This window comes from Haliotis rufescens, unplaced genomic scaffold (genome assembly GCF_023055435.1).
Source record: "Haliotis rufescens isolate VD_foot unplaced genomic scaffold, xgHalRufe1.0.p SCAF_11, whole genome shotgun sequence".
NCBI lineage: Eukaryota > Metazoa > Mollusca > Gastropoda > Lepetellida > Haliotidae > Haliotis > Haliotis rufescens.
In genome coordinates this window covers 5,263,361-5,281,539 of record NW_025963791.1, presented here as the reverse complement: position 1 = coordinate 5,281,539, position 18,179 = coordinate 5,263,361, and the positions used below count along the sequence as shown (strand labels likewise).

The 18,179-nt window shown below is 40.9% G+C and overlaps 1 protein-coding gene across 5 annotated transcripts in view; it reads left to right on the top strand.

Moving 5' to 3' along the window:
* The first annotated feature begins 5,886 nt into the window (after positions 1-5,886).
* LOC124134303 (filamin-A-like) overlaps positions 5,887-18,179 on the top strand; it is a 47,321-nt gene continuing 35,028 nt past the window's right edge. For 2 of the 5 annotated variants that reach the window (XM_046499048.2, XM_046499047.2), the window contains exons 1-2: positions 5,888-6,184; positions 12,856-12,988. In XM_046499048.2, coding sequence (XP_046355004.1) covers positions 12,862-12,988 — 127 coding nt within the window. In that variant the 5' untranslated portion in view covers positions 5,888-6,184; positions 12,856-12,861. Of the gene's footprint in view, positions 6,185-12,855; positions 12,989-18,179 lie in introns of all 5 variants that reach the window. The other 3 variants (XM_046499046.2, XM_046499045.2, XM_046499049.2) reach the window with 3 other exon arrangements.

The window sequence follows — 18,179 nt, the reverse complement described above, 5'->3', positions numbered from 1 at the left end:
CCTTATTACCACAAGTACCATTTTGCCGTGTGCACATTGTTTTCTGAAATTACTTGAAGGATGATTTATAGAAAGGCAAATGTAATCTAATTACATTCTTCTAGTTTGTTGTTGTTGTTGCAAAGAAAATAATTAGTTTGAGGTAAACATGCATCTTGTGCAATCCCCAAAAACAATAATCTCATTTGGGTATATATTTTACAATATCACGAAATAAACGTCTTCTATACTTTTGGAAAAAATGTACATGCAATGCATACAGACCCTGGAATATAAATATCCGAAATCAACAAAATAGGTCTTCAATGCTTTGGCAAGTCGAGATTTAAGATTGTATGAGATTCTCTCGGACAATTTTTATCATTTATGAACAGTCATTTGAACGAAAATAAAATCTTTAATTATTTTCAAATCAAAGTTATACAGCGAGTTCATGAACTTGTGGTGCCTCCATGGTGACGAACGCCAACGATCTGTGTCACTGAAGACTTTCTCCAACAGTATGGGGACCGAGGTATAGCCTAGAGGTTAAAGCGTTGGCTCGTCACGCCAAAGACCCGGGTTCGATTCCTGACACGGGTACAATGTGTGAAGCCCATTTCTGGTGTCCGCCAGTGTGATATTGCTGGAATACTAATAGAAACGGCGTAAAACTATACTCACTCACTCACTCACCAACATTAGGCTGTCAAGCCAGTTAACCCTGTCACGCGTGGTATAAGTGGAATAATCATGAATGTTAAAAGCGGCGTTGAAACCAATTCACTTACTCACAGTGTTACTGTGGCATATCAAATCGTTGAAATTCAACGTATTTTACCAACTTTTATCCGGTAATGTCAAACTGATGCTATCATTGTCTGTACGGTTATTTGAATACATTCTTTCTTACGTTTTTGTTGAAATATTAATAAACAAGGCAAGTCGCACATACAAATTCAAATATCGTGACAACGATTTATATTATATCGATAAGATATATGGCATTCGTGCACACTCGCAATCATTGAAACATCGACATACACAGGCAATAAGGAGACACTGGTGAAACTAATAATCGTGGGTTCAATTCAAAGATTCTACCTGAGTATGGTGCCAGCACTGTCAGCACCATTCCCGTGCTGGTGGGTTCCGATTAAGTTGGTAAAGGTCTAAGACCTGCATCACTTGGTGCTCTCCTCCTACATCAAGCTGATACGCCGTGATACAACTGAAATACGGTTCAAACTAGGGATAAACCATGCTCACTCACTCACTCACTCTATTTTTATTATTATTTTTTTGTAATAAACAATACCTGTGCCCGATTGCACAATAATCTTCACTGTAGCAATCTCATCCCACCTGAAGCCGTTGGTTTCATAAAACAAATTCACTCACGAACTCACTCACGTACTCACGACACGAAAATCTTCAGGAGCACATGCGCGTACGTAGTCACACATATACACATCGTGCATTGCGCATACTGTTGTAAGTTTGCAGGTGACAAAATATTAAGATATTAAAATTAAATTTTACTGACATATGTTATGGGTCTGCATTTACTGTATGCCTTTTTACTTAGATACATCCCGTGAAGATTCCGGGTTAGAATTGGTCTTCAGCAAACCTTATTATCGCAAGAGGCGACTAACGGGATCGGGTGATCAGGCTCGCGGAACTGGTTGATGCAAGTCATCGTTTCCCAATTGTGTAGATCGATGCGCGTGATGTCAATCACTAGATTGTCCGGTCCAGACTCGATTTTTTACAGATCGCCGTCATATAGCTGGCATATTTCCGAGTGCAAACAAACACACTTAGATACTTAGCTATGTTTCATATATTGTAAGTTTGCAGGCGACAAAATATTTTGATTTCATCGAGGCAAGGTAAGATAGAGCCGGAATACAGAGATTCACCTTCCTTGTCTCCCACACCTGTTACAAATAGCACTTTTTAACTCGGAAATCTCATGGGATCTTCCAGCAACTGCATCCATCAAACAACACATCAGCCCACTTCCTGCTTTTACCGTTACTCTTTCTCCGTATTGGACATTCCTATCACATTCACGCCTAAAGCGTGCAGCCCGCCCACTCCATTAAGTATGAGGGACCGATCCGGCGTGGCTGATCGTTCATAATGTTTATTTAGATGTATGAACAATTTCGAAAATGTTGATAGTATAAGCATAACATCATGCATGATGTTGAAGGACACTGTGACTGATGCAACACTGTGTGTTGGTTGCAATATATGTTCCCATGAAACCCCTCTGGTATACTGTGGTATCAGTAGTACCAGCTTGTCGTTACGCTTCATCTGTGCTGGGTCGTTAACATTATAAGCTGTTACTCATAGAATAGAACTGATAAATGAACGTTTATGTCAATTGGGTTGCGTTGCGTTGCGTTGCGTCGCGTCGCGTCGCGTTGTTTTGCGTTGCGTTGTGTTGCACTGTTTAATAAACATCGGGTATTCACTCAAATAGATTATAGATATGTATGTTCACTGAGAGGATGTCATGATTCCTGATTCATAATCCTACACTTTGAAAATATGTTTATATCCAAAACACAAACCTTAACGCGTTCCTCCATCACCGCTACCCAGCACGCCACGAACACCATATCAACTCTGGTCTTCATGCACACGGGGGCGGTCGGGTGGCCTAGTGGTTAAAGCGTTCGCTCGTCACGCCGAAAACCCGGGTTCGATTCCCGAAATGTGTACAGTGTGTGAAGCCCATTTCTGGTGTTCCCCGCCGTGATGTTGCTGGAATATTGCTAAATGCGGCGTAAAACCACACTCACTCACCAACTAACTTCATGCACACGAGATGCCAGGATGTAACTGTAGGGTAGAGTTTACATTATGATTAATCTTAGTTTTCGCAAAAGATATATTATAATGAGATCAGACTATTTGAACCAAATTGCTTGAAGTCCAATGCTGTGTCCCCTGTCATGATATTGCTGGAATAGTGTTAAAAGCGGCGTAAAACCATACTCATTCACCTACTCATTGCCAACAAAATGGCCACAGTTGAAGCAGAGACCATACATCAATATCGGTACACAAAATACAAGATTTTTATTGCGCAAATGTTCATTGTAGAAACAGGGACAATATTCTATTAACTATATAAATAGATACAAAGTTAAGTTAGTCAGGTTAACAATACAATGTACCAATACAACATATTGTATGACCTAAGATTATCTATGATAAATATTCAGATTTATTTGAAGCTGTATACATGATAGCAGATCAATTCTATGTTATCTCGTTCATTATTTGAAGAAAGTAAACCAAATATTTCTGTATTAGTGAGTGAGTTGGGTTTAACGCCGCTTTTAACAGTATTCCAGTTATATCACGGCGTATCAGCTTAATGTGGGAGGAAAGCCCGAAGTGATGCAGGTCTTAGACGTTATTTCTGTATTATTAAGGCTTTCAAAATAATTACTTTTGAAGAAAAGATTATCAAACGGGGATTGCCTTACATCTAAATATTTTCTACAAAACACCAGATAGTGTTCTTCATTTTCAAGAACTGAGCAGTGATCACAGAAACGTTCTGGTCTTAATTACCATTCCTGACGTTTCTCTTGAAATGTCTCGATTCTTAAGAAAGCATGTTTACACACAGACAATCTGGGTGGTAAATCATACTCTACTGCCAACAAAATTGGCCACATTATCTGCCGTGCTCACGTGCAATTTGGAATAAGTGGGAGAATGAGGACACTAACTGGATCCATCAAGTAGCTTGCATCAGTCAATCAGGAGCCACTCTGTTGGAAGCGCGATGGTGGGGGTTGAAGTCAGGGGTGGGGGTTGGATGCCTTTCAGAACCAGAACAGCCCCCTACCGTCACAGGCAACACTAGGCCGCTTCTTTTGCGTCATGAGGGGTCAGGAGCCACTCATTGGAAGAGCGATGGTGGGGGTGGAAGTCAGGGGTGGGGGTTGGGTGCTTATTCATCCGTGGCGGCCTTGCAGAACCAGATCAGCCCCCTACCGTCATAGGCAACACCAGGCCGCTTCTAGTGCGTCATGAGGGGTGCCATAGCGTGCCCATGGGGCCGCAGAATCAACCACGGGTGGAGGCTCCAGCCGCCCCGATGGCGTCTTGGGATTGCCAGAGCCCTTTAAGTAAATAGCCTAGACATCGGCTGGGTGGCTGCAAGAACACACGATCAGACAGTCTGAAATTGGAGATCCGTCGATTACGACAATCGGACCTGACAATGCAGTACTCAAGTTTCATACCCAAAGTTCCAAATCTTCTCAAACATAGGTTCAAGACAACAATGTATGACATCCAGTACAGTGGGGAATTATCAATTTCGGTTCATAGAATTCTTCACAGTCTCTCATCTTTGAGATCAAACGACGTTAGGAAGAAATCGGTGTCTTTTTATAATGATTGAAAGACATAGAGGAATATAGAGAAATACGACCGACTCACGCCTTTAAAGCCGATTTCAATAAAATCCTAGAGGTAATGAGTGAAACATTAGTGTTTACTATTGTCCAAAACTCACAGGTTAACGTAGGTTCACAAAACATTACCCTAAACACATGGATTCTTTAAGATCCGTTCCCTAATATCTTTTCATCAGAAGAAACCTGGAGTTGATATAGTATTCCTTTGCCATTATCTGGCGAGAGTTTTGGTGTCAAATAAATGCCAGCCATACATTTATAACGCTGTAACGTTTATAACACAGATTTTTATAATCGAATAAACGCCAGTGGTGAAGCTGGTTTTCAGAACCTTAAGCTAAGTTACCTGAAGTACAATCTTTTAACACATACTATCAAACGATTAACCCAAGGTGTTTTCAACCTCCATTTACAGTAAAACACATGCACAGATATAATAGCCATTTAACTGAAACGCGAGTTATTATTCTCATTTGAATGGCATTAAAAGCTACGATAACGTAATGACCCACCACATGAATGAAATATACTCTTTCATAACTCACACTCTATCTATCATATAGTATATATCATTTTCTGTTTGTGTATATTTAAACCGAAATCTTTATAACGCAGCTATATATAAATCTTATTTTTAATGTATATAACAATAACGAAAATATGTTTCACTGGTCAACTGCAATATTTCTCATGTATTTCTAAACCAGAAATGAATAAACGAAAATGTTAATTATGTCTAAACTTATTTCATGTCTTAATATTAAACCGTTGTTTGTATTGGGTTAGGCAATAGTTTTCAAACACATGTTGTATATAACTGTACATATTGGTCTAATGCTGGTCCGTACATAAAGGTCTTATTGAAACATATTTTATTGACAAAATATAAAGGACTTACCAAAAGAGAATCGTTTACTGGATCCGTTTCAACCATATACAAGTAAACAAGTAGTTCCATGGTAATGTTATAGATGTCATATATGTTACATATGGGTCTGTATGTAAAATAAAATTGAAATGAAACAACCCCTTCTTCTTTTAATCGTGTTCTATAGGACTTATTAGCGTTACGTTATTATCCAAATTTTATCATAATCATTGCTATCTCTTTTTTTTATATTGTAAAGCATGAAATCGTGTAGATATTATGTCGCAATCATCAGTTGTTATTACATTACATGTGGCATTTTCTATTTACAATACATTAAACCAAAGCACGTGCACGGCGCTCGTGTCAGCATCACGTGGGAATCGTATCTTGCCTTATTTGTAAAGGGCAGTTACTCAATAGTTGACCCATCGCCCCCCGCGGTGCTCAATATCGCGTGCATTATCAACCAGACCCATCTTCACTATAAATACCAAGTGTCTAGCTTGACTAGTCCGCAAATGCTTCATCATCAGTTCAGTGATAACAAACTTGTTTCCATGGAAACAGATTTCGTTTAAAGACATTAAACTTTCAAAAACGAAGAGTCGTGCCGTTCTCGTCGCGTACGCCTAACGGTCACCAGGAAGGTTATTGTATTGCATCAGATGAGATAGTAGTAATTGTTTTCATTACTTTCTGCTTCGTGTTGAGGGAGACTTGCGGTGTTGCACATCCACAGAAACACCGGCCCTATTTATAAACCCGCTGGAATACGGCGCGTCTGTGTGCTGTGTCGACAAGACAGAAGATACTCCTTCTCAAAGCATCGTGCAGGACACACGCTCAGTAGGATTCTATACAATACCCTACCTTGTAGGTAAGACCTCCGACTTTCTTAATCCATTAATGCCTAACGAATTTAATACGCGTAACGTACTTAGAGATTTCAATATTTGAAATGATTTTAATTTATCTATTTTATTTTATTTAATTAGATAGTCGCGTCCAATGCCTTTGAAAACATGAAATGTTAATCGACATGGCGAATCTTGTTGATGGAGACTTTGATGTGCTTTTCTTCATAATGTGCTTAATGAAAAACAAAAGTGCATGTGGATGTTTTGTAGCCTACTTTTAAGGTATATGCAGGTGCTTAAGTCTCACCCTCCCTATCGTAACGTTTCTTTGCTTTTAATATGATGTTTTCCTTGGTTGGGAATATTCTACACATCATACAATCTCTTACTTGCTGCTTTACTACACATACAAGGTAGGTTTGTGACGCGATATTTAACCTTGAACTTAGCACCTCGTGTGGCCTTCTAGGGGTGACCTTGTCTCAAGGTTGCGTCACGAGAACGACAGTTGACACATCTGGACACTTTTGTTTAAATTTGGACGAATTCTCCGCTCTGTATCCAAGGGTACTCGAAATGTAGGTTTGGCCTGTTTAAAAACTGCCTCACTATAACCAATCTCTATGGTTTCGTTTCTCACAAAAATATCTACTAAAATGAGGAACTGACTCGTAAATTATGTTTATTAGATATGTTTATAGTGCAGACTAGACAGTAATAAACCAACCTATAACATGGGATGAGGAATTCTGTTAGTTTACATCGACGTTTTACGCTTTAAGTATGTGTTGATGAATGTTTTCAAAGAAATGGTTATCATGTATTTAGCCATAAGGTTATATTGACCAAGTGTTGGTGGTTGGAACTCGTGTTTAGATGTAATGAAGCAATTAGTATCGTATTCCCTTCAGGTTGTCGTCTTAACTTATTTCCTGGTATCCCTCCGCCAAACGTGAAAAACTAATAACTGGCGTATTCTCACATCTCTCCGCGACTGCATATAGTTCGTTTCCATTCGATGCAGGTTACTCAGTTACAAATGCCACCCAAATGAGCTTGGAAAATAATAAGTTTATACATGATATGCTCTATGATGCTGTCTTGTATCAAGAACTTTCTTCCGCGGAAGTTGATAAGAGTGAGAGATGGATGACCATATATGGATCCAGGCTGCTCGACACTGTCTCCCGAATGCATTAATACCCATGTGTGCTCCCACTCCCCTGCTCATAAAGCAACAAGCTAAATCCTGTCAACATATAGCATATCCACTCATAACTCGTTTCAGGGACGAGAAATAGCCACCGCATATGGTCTGGTGATTAGTGGTTGATAATTCATCAACGTTTTGTTTTCGAGTTGTGTCTGGTATACCGTTTAAATGGAACCCGACCCGAGCATGGCGTCATTTGGGCAACCTGCATCGCAACACGCGAACAGTTTAGGTTCATCAGAGACACGTGTGTCGCTCCCCTTTTTTATTAAAGATGAAGCTTAGCAAGGTGTTCATTATCAACATGATAAACTTAAACATTTGGCGTTTTCCCAGATCTCGATGGAATTATGAATCAAAATATGTGTATGATTAACAGTTGCATACAGTTTATATAAACGAGTTTGGAACATGGCCCACCGCATCCCATCTGTGATATCAGAGACCATATAATATGGTCTCTGGTGATATCAATAATTTCTGGGGCATGATTAACACTTATATTCGTGATACCTGGGAGATGGTCTGCATAGTTAGGTTAACCAATACCAATTCCTTAAAGGTGGATAATTGTATTGTGCCAATGAGAATGCTAGTACGAGAAAACTGTGTATTGATATGTCACAGAAGACCAAAAGTGGGGGAAATAAATGAATAAATAATAATAAATAAATACATAAATAATAAATAAATATATAATAAAACGTCGTTGTGTCATATTGTAAACTATGACCTAATCTCTATTTTATTATCGTTCAACATCACATTTGAGTTAGCAGATAAAGTAGATTTTTAATGACTTGAATCGAACTTGTTGGAAATGCCACCAATTGAGATAGGCCTTCCATTAACCAAAATTAATATATAAACGATAAATGCTTCAAACATGTCATACACTGAAGCCTAATTAGTCCGAACCCCGTTAATCCGGAAACCTGTCCTTCCAGACCACAAACGATCCAAATGTTACAAAGACGGTTACCGTCCGGATTAACCTGTGTACATCGAATCTATGTACATGTGTTCTTGACGACGTAAACATGACGGCATTTTATATTTGTTGACGGTAAAAACACATGACATAATAATTGTGAATCATTGAGGAATTTATATGTCCTGGAAAATAGATATACATTAATTCCACCTAAACTGCCTTGCAAAGAAAGTACACATTCATGTTATCGTCTAGCAATGTCATATCTCATATTTTACTTCGTCCTTAATCAGTGCACTTGGAAGGTCAGGGTCGTGTATATACTTGTGGTGTGGGCAAACGTGACTTGCTATATGAATTTGCAGCTTGACGTGGCACATATGGAGCCACAAACCACAGCAGTAACAGACAAGCGTGCTCGTTAGGTGCACACCACGATGCAGACACGTCTTAGGGTTAATTACTCACTATCTGATTACACTGGCAACTGGTGCCGCTACTCTTGTGCATTGCGTCACTTCCCTGTGTGGAGCCAATCGGGTCGGACATTCGGAGTTTATCGAGCGTCTCCGGTAAAAGTTGATGAAAGGTGTTATTGTATAACATAAAGGCAATCGGAATGTTATCAGCTGGCAAAGAGTTTATCTCCTGCTGTGGGGTATATAATTACGTTGAATACTCCGAGTAACATGAGAGATTTTTATCTCTCAGCCGCGATATTGGTCGACTGATTCTACGGTAATGTCAGAGATTTACTTTATAATGTGAAGGGATTTATTTCCGCCTCACAGTTTTTCCAGTGGCAAATCCTTCTAAAGAGACAAATTCCAATCATCAAAAATTATCGCTGGTAACACAGCATGTAAAATAGAGGAAATTTCATTAATTTAGTTTTATAAAATCATTAAAGCTCAAACTGATAAGACGTTCATGACGACTTGTGCGTTGAAATATCTTATATGAATGACGGTGATATGAACGCTAGTCCTCCTGTCTCTCATTTTCCCGAAGCAAGGGCGTTAACTGACTATAAAAGTCCAGTTTCCACCCTTGCCGAAATAGACTGGACTTCCGGAGTTACATTTTGGCTGAACTAACGAGTCTATGCATAGTCCAATAAAAATCGCATCACGAGGTATTGACATCCAGTTCGTAAACAACATGGATTTCAACGTGCAGATTTCGGTAGACTACAGGATTTGCAAAGCATATGTACCGTCAACTGAGCGTCGACAAATATTTTGCAAAGTTTACATGTTTTAATCAAGGTGCCCAAGTGATTTGATGCACTTCGCTTGGACATTGTAATATAGATCTTGATTATTGATCAGATCGTTTTGACAGGGCGCCGCCATTTTGTTTGAAGCAAATGCAAGTGATAAGAGAATCTGATTGGTCAATAGGAGGGACATAGAAGGGACATAACTCGTAATAGACACTTGTGGCACAACGATCGAGCCTGGAAATTCCAGTCTGGTTCGGCAAGGGTGGAAACTGGACTTTTATAATCAGTTAACGTCCTTGCCTAGGGAAGATGTCCTACCACTGTGGAATGTTATATGCATGTTTATCAAATCTTTTCCTTCACCCTCTCTAACTTCAAACCAAAACACCATATACCATTAAATCGTATGACAACACATCGTCCCTTCACACACCACACCGCTTCACAACCCATTCAGCACAGACATCAGAACAACCCACCAGCTATACATAATCTAGCCACGCCACAATCACCCAGGAAACTATCTGACAGCATCTCACAACCATACCCGTGAATCAACAACCATCTCAGTGAACAGCCTACCAACAACCTTTCAGTTATCCAGCAAACTACTCCACACCCAACTCACAACCAACCAACAGAAAACCTCACATCCAATCATCTCACAACCGCCCCATAAATCATCTGACACAGTCTCACAACCATACCCGTTAATCCATCCACAAGCATCCCAGTGAACAGCCTACGAACTAGCTCATACCTATCCAGGAAATTACCCCAACACCACGTCACAACCAACTAACAGACTACCTCACATCCAATCATCTCACAACCACCCCATGATCATCTGACACAATCTCCCAACTATGCACGTAAATCTACAAGCATCCCAGTGAACAGCCTACCAACCAGCTCATACCTATCCCGTAAATTACCCAAACACCACGTCACACCCACCAGTAGACTACATCACATCCAATCATGCTACAACCGCCTTACAATCATCCCTCAGCACATCACATTTCCCTTCACAACCACCCCTTGATCCATCTCAGAACTATCCTACCACACGCCGAAGACCCGGGTTCAATTCCCCAATTCGCCGCGATATTGATGGAATATTGTTAAAAGCGGCGTAAAACTGTACCCACTCAGTCATTAATCCCTCTCATATCACAGCGCCACGTAACCTCTCAGTTGACCCCATAATCAGTTGAAACACGATTGAGCTATGTCGAAACATAACATCACAACATCAAAACCCCTCACAACAACCAACATCTCCCAACACCACATCTTCCATAACACATCTCACGTCATCAAACCCTCTACAACATCCATATAATCGAACAACACCTCAACGTCGCCCAACACAACGACTTCCATAACACATCTCACGTCATCAAACCCTCTACAACATCCATATGATCGAACCACACCTCAACGTCACCCAACACCACGACTTCCATATCACAACATGCCACCATCACCCTCTCTCACAACAACACAGTGCACCATCAAACGCCTCACCATTAAGCACAGCCATATCACAGCACATTACATAACACAATATCATCAAATCAGTCCACACCGTCAAACCACTTCGCAACATGACGCCTCACCATTAAACAAACTCACATCACAGAACATCACATAACACAACATCATCAACTCAGTTCACACCATCAAACCACTTCACAACAACACGCCTTTACCAACACAACCACATCACAACGTCATTTCCCTCAATTCCCTGAAACCATTCCCATTCCTCATCCATATTCACCCAATCCTATTCCTTGCCACCAAACATTCCAGTGGTTATTATTGACGTCCAGCCAACTACCAGCTGTGCAAGACTGACCATCTATCAGCCGAGACCATGCATCTTTCCTTGACAGACATATTCAAACAACTGCTCCAGCCACCGGCACGCCAAAGTGCAGCTGATATCTGACACCCTGTTTGCCTACAAATCTGAGCATCCACAAAATGTGATAACATTCAAAACCCGTACATTAAAAAACATAGCAAGTTTAGTGCGTGCGCTTGTGTAAACTTATACTTACTCCAGAAATAGACTTGATATTTTCGTGTTGCACCTCCTCGCCAGACTAATTTCTCTGACACATTATTGATAGTTACGTTATGCCCACAACCTGCTTTTTAATGGCTTAACCTTATTGGCCAACCTAAAAGTCCACTTATGGATGATCTAAATGCATGGAATCTTCCCTGTCATCCATACCAGAAACTATTTTTCACGAAGCCATGGTAACATGTTCATGACGAATGAAATGGTTATTTTACCTTTCACATTTTGAAAGCTTGAGCACACACTGATATATGTCACTGTAACATTTTCAGCTTTGACAAGGTCATTGAGCAGATAGTAGGTGAGTGAGTTGGGTTTAACGCCGCTTTTAACAGTATTCCAATTATATCATGGCGTGTCAGCTTAATGTTGGAGGAAAGCCCGAAGTGATGCAGGTCTCAGACGTCTGTCACTTCGGTGGAACCCACGAGCACAGGTATGGTGCTGACAAACCTAGAAACATAATAGGGGCGAACCGAGATTCGAACCAATCATAGGTTTCTGGCTTGCCCAAGGGACGCAACTCTGCACAGCATATCGCGGCGCCTTAGACGACTGGGCGACCAGTGCCCCCCATTGAGCAGTTGTCATACAGTTTATTGTCCTTGACATTAGGTTTGATTTTTAATCTATTTTATAGAAGAAAAATTCTGTTTATGGGAGAGCGATTTCATTTACGTGTTTAATAGTGCATTTGAAACCAGTCCGATTCTGCGGACCAATGTCTCCTTTCTTTCCTTCTCATTTGACCGCCTCATTTGAGGCGAATGCGTTTGGTTCTATGCCCAGTGCGGACCTACAAAAGACGTTAACAGATTGTACTTGTTGTTATCCTGCCTGGCGCTCAGCGTTAAGGTGATAAAACAAGGACTGGTCGGATCGGAGTCAGTATACTGTGTCTGAGTGGGGTATCCATGTTAAACAGTGGGGTAGCACTTTAAAATCGGAATTGGTCCTGACTAGTACAAGCACACTCAGACAAACACTCGCGCGCACACACACACACACACACACACACACACACACACACACACACACACACACACACACACACACACACACACACACACACACACACACACACACACACACACACACACACACACACCTTGCCCCCTCTACACGCAGCCCAGAACCCACCGATGTCTTCTTCTTATTATTATTATTATTAATTTTTTTTATATTATTATTGTTGTTGTTATTATTATTAACGCTGGGTTTCAGCTAGCCATGCCGGAGCAGACACAAGGACCCGTTGTCCAGGACAACAATGATGGGACCATCTGTGTACAGTACAAACCCCAGGCCGAGGGCAAACACGAGGTCCAGATGACCTGCAATGGCGACACCGTGAAAGGTAAGTACTGTTTCAGCTAAAGTGTACAACCTTTCAACTTGGATTCCAGTGATTCTTGATGTGAAATGTGCTGACACGTGCGCTATTGGGTTCCGTTAATTGCTACTGAGACATGTGGTCATTGCTGCCAACAGAGACCACAGCTCTGTATATGGACCCTGCTGTTAATATCCAATTCCAGAACACACTATACGTGAAGGCACGAACAGAATGTCTTAACCATGTATCAATATCAGAATTGTTAACAACGTGTCAGGTCAGGTTGAAGGGTACTCGCTGGACCAATATGGCTCTATAAAGACTTAAATCTGCATCGGTGTAGGTATAAGTGTCATTATGGTTAGCATGTGTAAATTCTTGTCAAAGACATGGGAGGAATATATCTCTTGGCGACGCACGCACTCTCTGAGCGAACCTTACAATAAATAAAAAGGCCGATTTTGTACAGAAAAGGACTATGGTAGCATGATTTGTGAAGAATTTTCAGTTCGTCACATGAAATTGATTTTGAAGCATGGTTCCTGTTAATGGTCCGTGAGATTCCCAGATAGAATTATATGTCCCAGTAGCCGATATTTGTCACAAGACCCGACAAATAAGGATCGAGTGATTACAATTAGTCTGTCGCACATTCCCTGAACCATGTTATTTTCCTTTCCACTCAGATCTTACTGTAATGCTATAACCCTAAATGAATCTCCTATCTCACTGGGGCTCCTTTCAGTATAAATTTTGCTTCTTGTTTCTATCAAAATTATAGATTTTCAGAGCCTAAGCATCAGTCTAGGTTATAATGTGTGCCTTGCTTGATCGTTTGAACAAGAGGAACATTGTGGAGAGGGTAAAACTGATATTACTCTGTGAAATATGAATTACCAGAACACGCTGCTTGTTATCATGGAAAATAGAGCCGAAGCCGGGTGCTAGATAGAACTACAAACAAGTTATTTGAACTACAAGATATATAATCTCATCAAATGGCACGATGTGAGAAACTATAAATGTTATCGTTAATGCTTGTTGTTCCAACCAGAGGCACGTTTGCTTTGTACATTGTATCCATCAACGATACAATCACCAAATGCGCACTTCGTGTATGGCAATTGGCACCACAGAGGATGCCAAACATCGTTCAGTACACTATGACATAACACAAATATTTACTTTAAGCATACATCGTGGGTACATAAGAAACAGAGGTATTGTAAATGCAGATTCCTTTTACTGCGAGGCTTATGGTGCGTTTCTCGGTAATTATGTAATAACCCTTCACCCAACCTGTGAAGCGTTTTGGAAAATAATGAACGAACCATATTGTGTCTTCTGGAAAAAAACAGGATAGAAGGTCCACCTTTGAACTTGATACATCTGGAGGATGGCGAATTGTGGTATAATTGAGGGGACGGTTTTCCATCTGTGTATAGCAATAGACGAGAGCAACAAGAAGGTGATAGGTGTGTCCCTCCTGTATATTGGCCTTGGCTTTGGAATCTTCAGAGAAATCTTGACTGGAGCGATGCCAACAATGAAATGTATCTGCCAGTCTGTTGCAGAGATAACGTGAAGTGTTGGTGCTTGGTGCTGCCTAAGATACACCTCATCCCGTATATGAGTATTGCAACAGTTGCACATTTGTGTTCACGTTACCTATGTCACTCAATGGGTCTCATAAACCAGCATCATTGCTCGTTATTGTGCACTGTATGGTAATATTGAGATTGAGATACACATAATTTGGAAAGAACAATCGTTGGAAGCATGAGCACTATTATAAAAGAAAACCATTTTGATCTGTATGGTTAATTCAGCCACCTTCTCTGACGTAGTTGGTGATAGAAATAATGTGGTATAATATTTATTAAAGCTAAGCTTGTTTGTGTCAACATCATTGACAACTGCCTTCCGCAGCAGCTCCTGATGCTGTAAGTTTAGAAAAATACATAAATACAGGCTTCCTGACTGCTTGACATTCTTGAAAACATCTTTGGTAAGTGCCTAACTGTTGCTCCATCACCAGACAGTTTCTGTGTTGTCTCTGAACACAGCTCGATAGGTCGCTCTGCAAACAGACGCCCAACGTTACTGGGGATCTATCGACACACCATACTCTAGGTATAGGATAACTCCTTCTCAAGTAGTCTTATCACCTCCACAGATTCCACAGACGTAGCTACTGGAACCGGGAACCGTCAGGTGGCCAAAGTGGAACACGTGCCATGTGCTTTAGCACAATGAATCCCGAACGCCATCAGTTCCATATATATCGTTTAAGATTATGTTAATATGTGAATCAATTAATTTTAATGCATATTGGCTCGTTGTTCGAATATCAGCACTCCGTTTTATCTCGAACCACTGATAACACGACACGTGTTCGAAATTCGAGTTAAAAAGGTTTCACTGAACAGATTTGCGTATTGCGTTTCGTTGCAACGATCCAATTTATGCTGACTGTAGCGTTAAACAATAGTCAGTCGCTCACACGCTCACTTGTATGGCTTACGTCAAAGAGTGAAAAGCTCCGTGGGGCAACCTTTGACATATTGTTTGATGCTGTCATATCAGTCATCAGTGTCACGGGTTATACCATCCGCTTCAGCATTGCGTGAAGAGTAATAATAATAAGTATATTAATAATGTGCTAGGTCCACACACTAGTATGCTCAGAACTCAATGCCAATGGATCAGTGTTGTCTCCAATGTCATACAACCCAAGTTGTCTATGAGGCGCTAGTCACTTGTAGACTTACATCTAGTCTCTGAAATGAAAATATTGACAGAAAAGTTATTAATTTATAGTTATAAAATATTATGAAAAGGAGCCAAGAGATATACTTCAATTCAGAGCCTGATACTGCAGTAATCTAGACTTGCCAAATATGATTATGACTGGATGGGCTGTATTGGATATATTTGCTTCAGGGTCTGTATGACAAACTAGTCACTTGTCTAAAGAGACACAGCATGTAACATGCGGCTCAGTGTGGCGCGGGGGCACGGGTGGCCCAGTCATCTAGGGCGCCGCAATCCGCCGTTCAGAGTTGCGTCCCTTGGGCACGCCAGAAACCTATAATTGTGGGTTCGAATCCCGGTTCGCCCCGATTATGTTTCTAGGTTTGTCAGCACCATACCCGTGCTCGTGGGTTTCACTCAAGTGGTAAACGTCTGCGACCTCACACATTAAGCTGACACGACGCGATATAACTGGAATACTGTTAAAAGCGGCGTTAAGCCCAACTCACAACTCTCACTCAGTGTGGCGCAGGACCGAATCCTTATTAACTCTCCAAAGTCAAACTTGCGCCCTACTCCCCGCAACCAACGTTACTTTAAATCATCTGATTAATGATGAGCTGTACACAGGACCACGTCACATCACGCAGTATGAGGCGGTGCTCCTCCCTAGTGACATGCTACTTAGCTCTGTGGGCATAGCCCGATCCCGAGTGAGTGAGTAGGGTTTTACGCCACTTTTAGCGAAGTGACACTTGTATAAACGACGACTGTGTCTTGAAGGATGAACCGACAAAAGTAATTGTAATAGGGCTTTCACAAACTGTTGAACCTCTATCCTTACCTTTGAACGCAGCCTTGATGATAATGTAAACCATACCAAACCCCCTCGCTTACTCGCCGTGGATCTCTTTTATGGCAAGTTTATTTTGTGAACAACGTCTGCTTCAGTCCGAAACTAAATATTTGAACTGGCTTAATTAATACTCATTAATCTCTATTGAGATTAACTTGCAAGACCCTTGACAAACCTCAAGTATAAATAACATTCATCCCATAAAGTAGTGTGTCTCAAAGATGAGAGAGAGTTTTACCACACGTGGAGCCAGCAACCAGATGTTCCTTGGAGAAGCTGATTGTTTACGTGAGGAACTTTCACAGATAAAGTAATGAAAGTACAGAAGTAGTAAGTTAGGTTGCCCGGTATAGAGACAGGTTACAGAGATCTCCGATTAAGTAAGTGGACGGTTGTGTTTGAAGAAACGGAATTCAATGTAGAACTAATAGGTGGTTGCCATCACACAACGGGATACACTCTTCAGCTTGTAAGAGAATCGGTGAACGTTCTGTTACGTCTGAGCCAGCAAAACCATTCGTTAATATCATATATACCAAATGCCTGGGGGGCACAGTGATGTTACACACTGTAAACACGAAATGCTTGTTTTAGTAAAGGTATTTATTCTGCCTTGGAATTAACGGGGTTAAAGTTCTGCAAGCAGGAGGTGGACAATGGTTCCTATGGTACAGAACGAAAAGACCATTTTGATGTTCCCCGCCTGATATTGCTTTCATTTTGGTTAACGCGGCGTAAAACCATATACATTCGCTCACTCTATCCATTCGGATACATCTACAGCGCTGTGTAGGGTAGCCTAGACCAATGAATATTGCTTAGTGCGGCGTAAGTAAGAATGTGGGGAGATCTATCCTGCTTTACAGACTGCATGCTTGAGTTACTGTGTGAGAGCACAGCCCGGTGTCAATGGAAATGCCTATACACAATTGAGATGATATGGAATCTTGGCGTTACATCGCTGTTGGTTCAAAAGAAAGAAAGGCTTCGTCAGGTATCAGAATGACACCAGCTTTGTGATTGTCTAAGCTATTTGTTGTTTATTGTCCATGTTTTGGCATGTTTACGTAATACTATAAATATTTATAACTCGACCCCAATGTAATATTGTGATGTACCTGCATCACTCATATGTATATATATATATTGATATTCGCGGCCAGGTCTGTTACCATTCAGTATAGAATAAAGCTTTTGATTACTCTCCTATAATCCAACCACTAGCGCCAGGCACATATAAAAAACACGCAGTGTTGAAGGTGTTTCCATAGCTGTAAGCAAATCACGACGTATTGAAACACTCACTATCTATACCTTCTCGGTTTGCAAATGATGGGGAATAGAACTTGAAGATTTATTACAGTTTGATCAATGTATGGGCAGAGCTAGAGGACACATGTGTGCACTTTACTGCATGCTCAAGGCGAACATATCCGCCGAAGACGATAGTACCTTGACACAAAGCACCTGTTGCATTGCATCGCGTTCTTTCTCGCGAGATCTTTGCGAGATAGGGTTGAACGTTGTATTGCTCCGCAGCGTCATGTTCTAAGACTCTATCGTCACGGCATTTCCCAGTGCGCAATGATACACAGGCTTCTG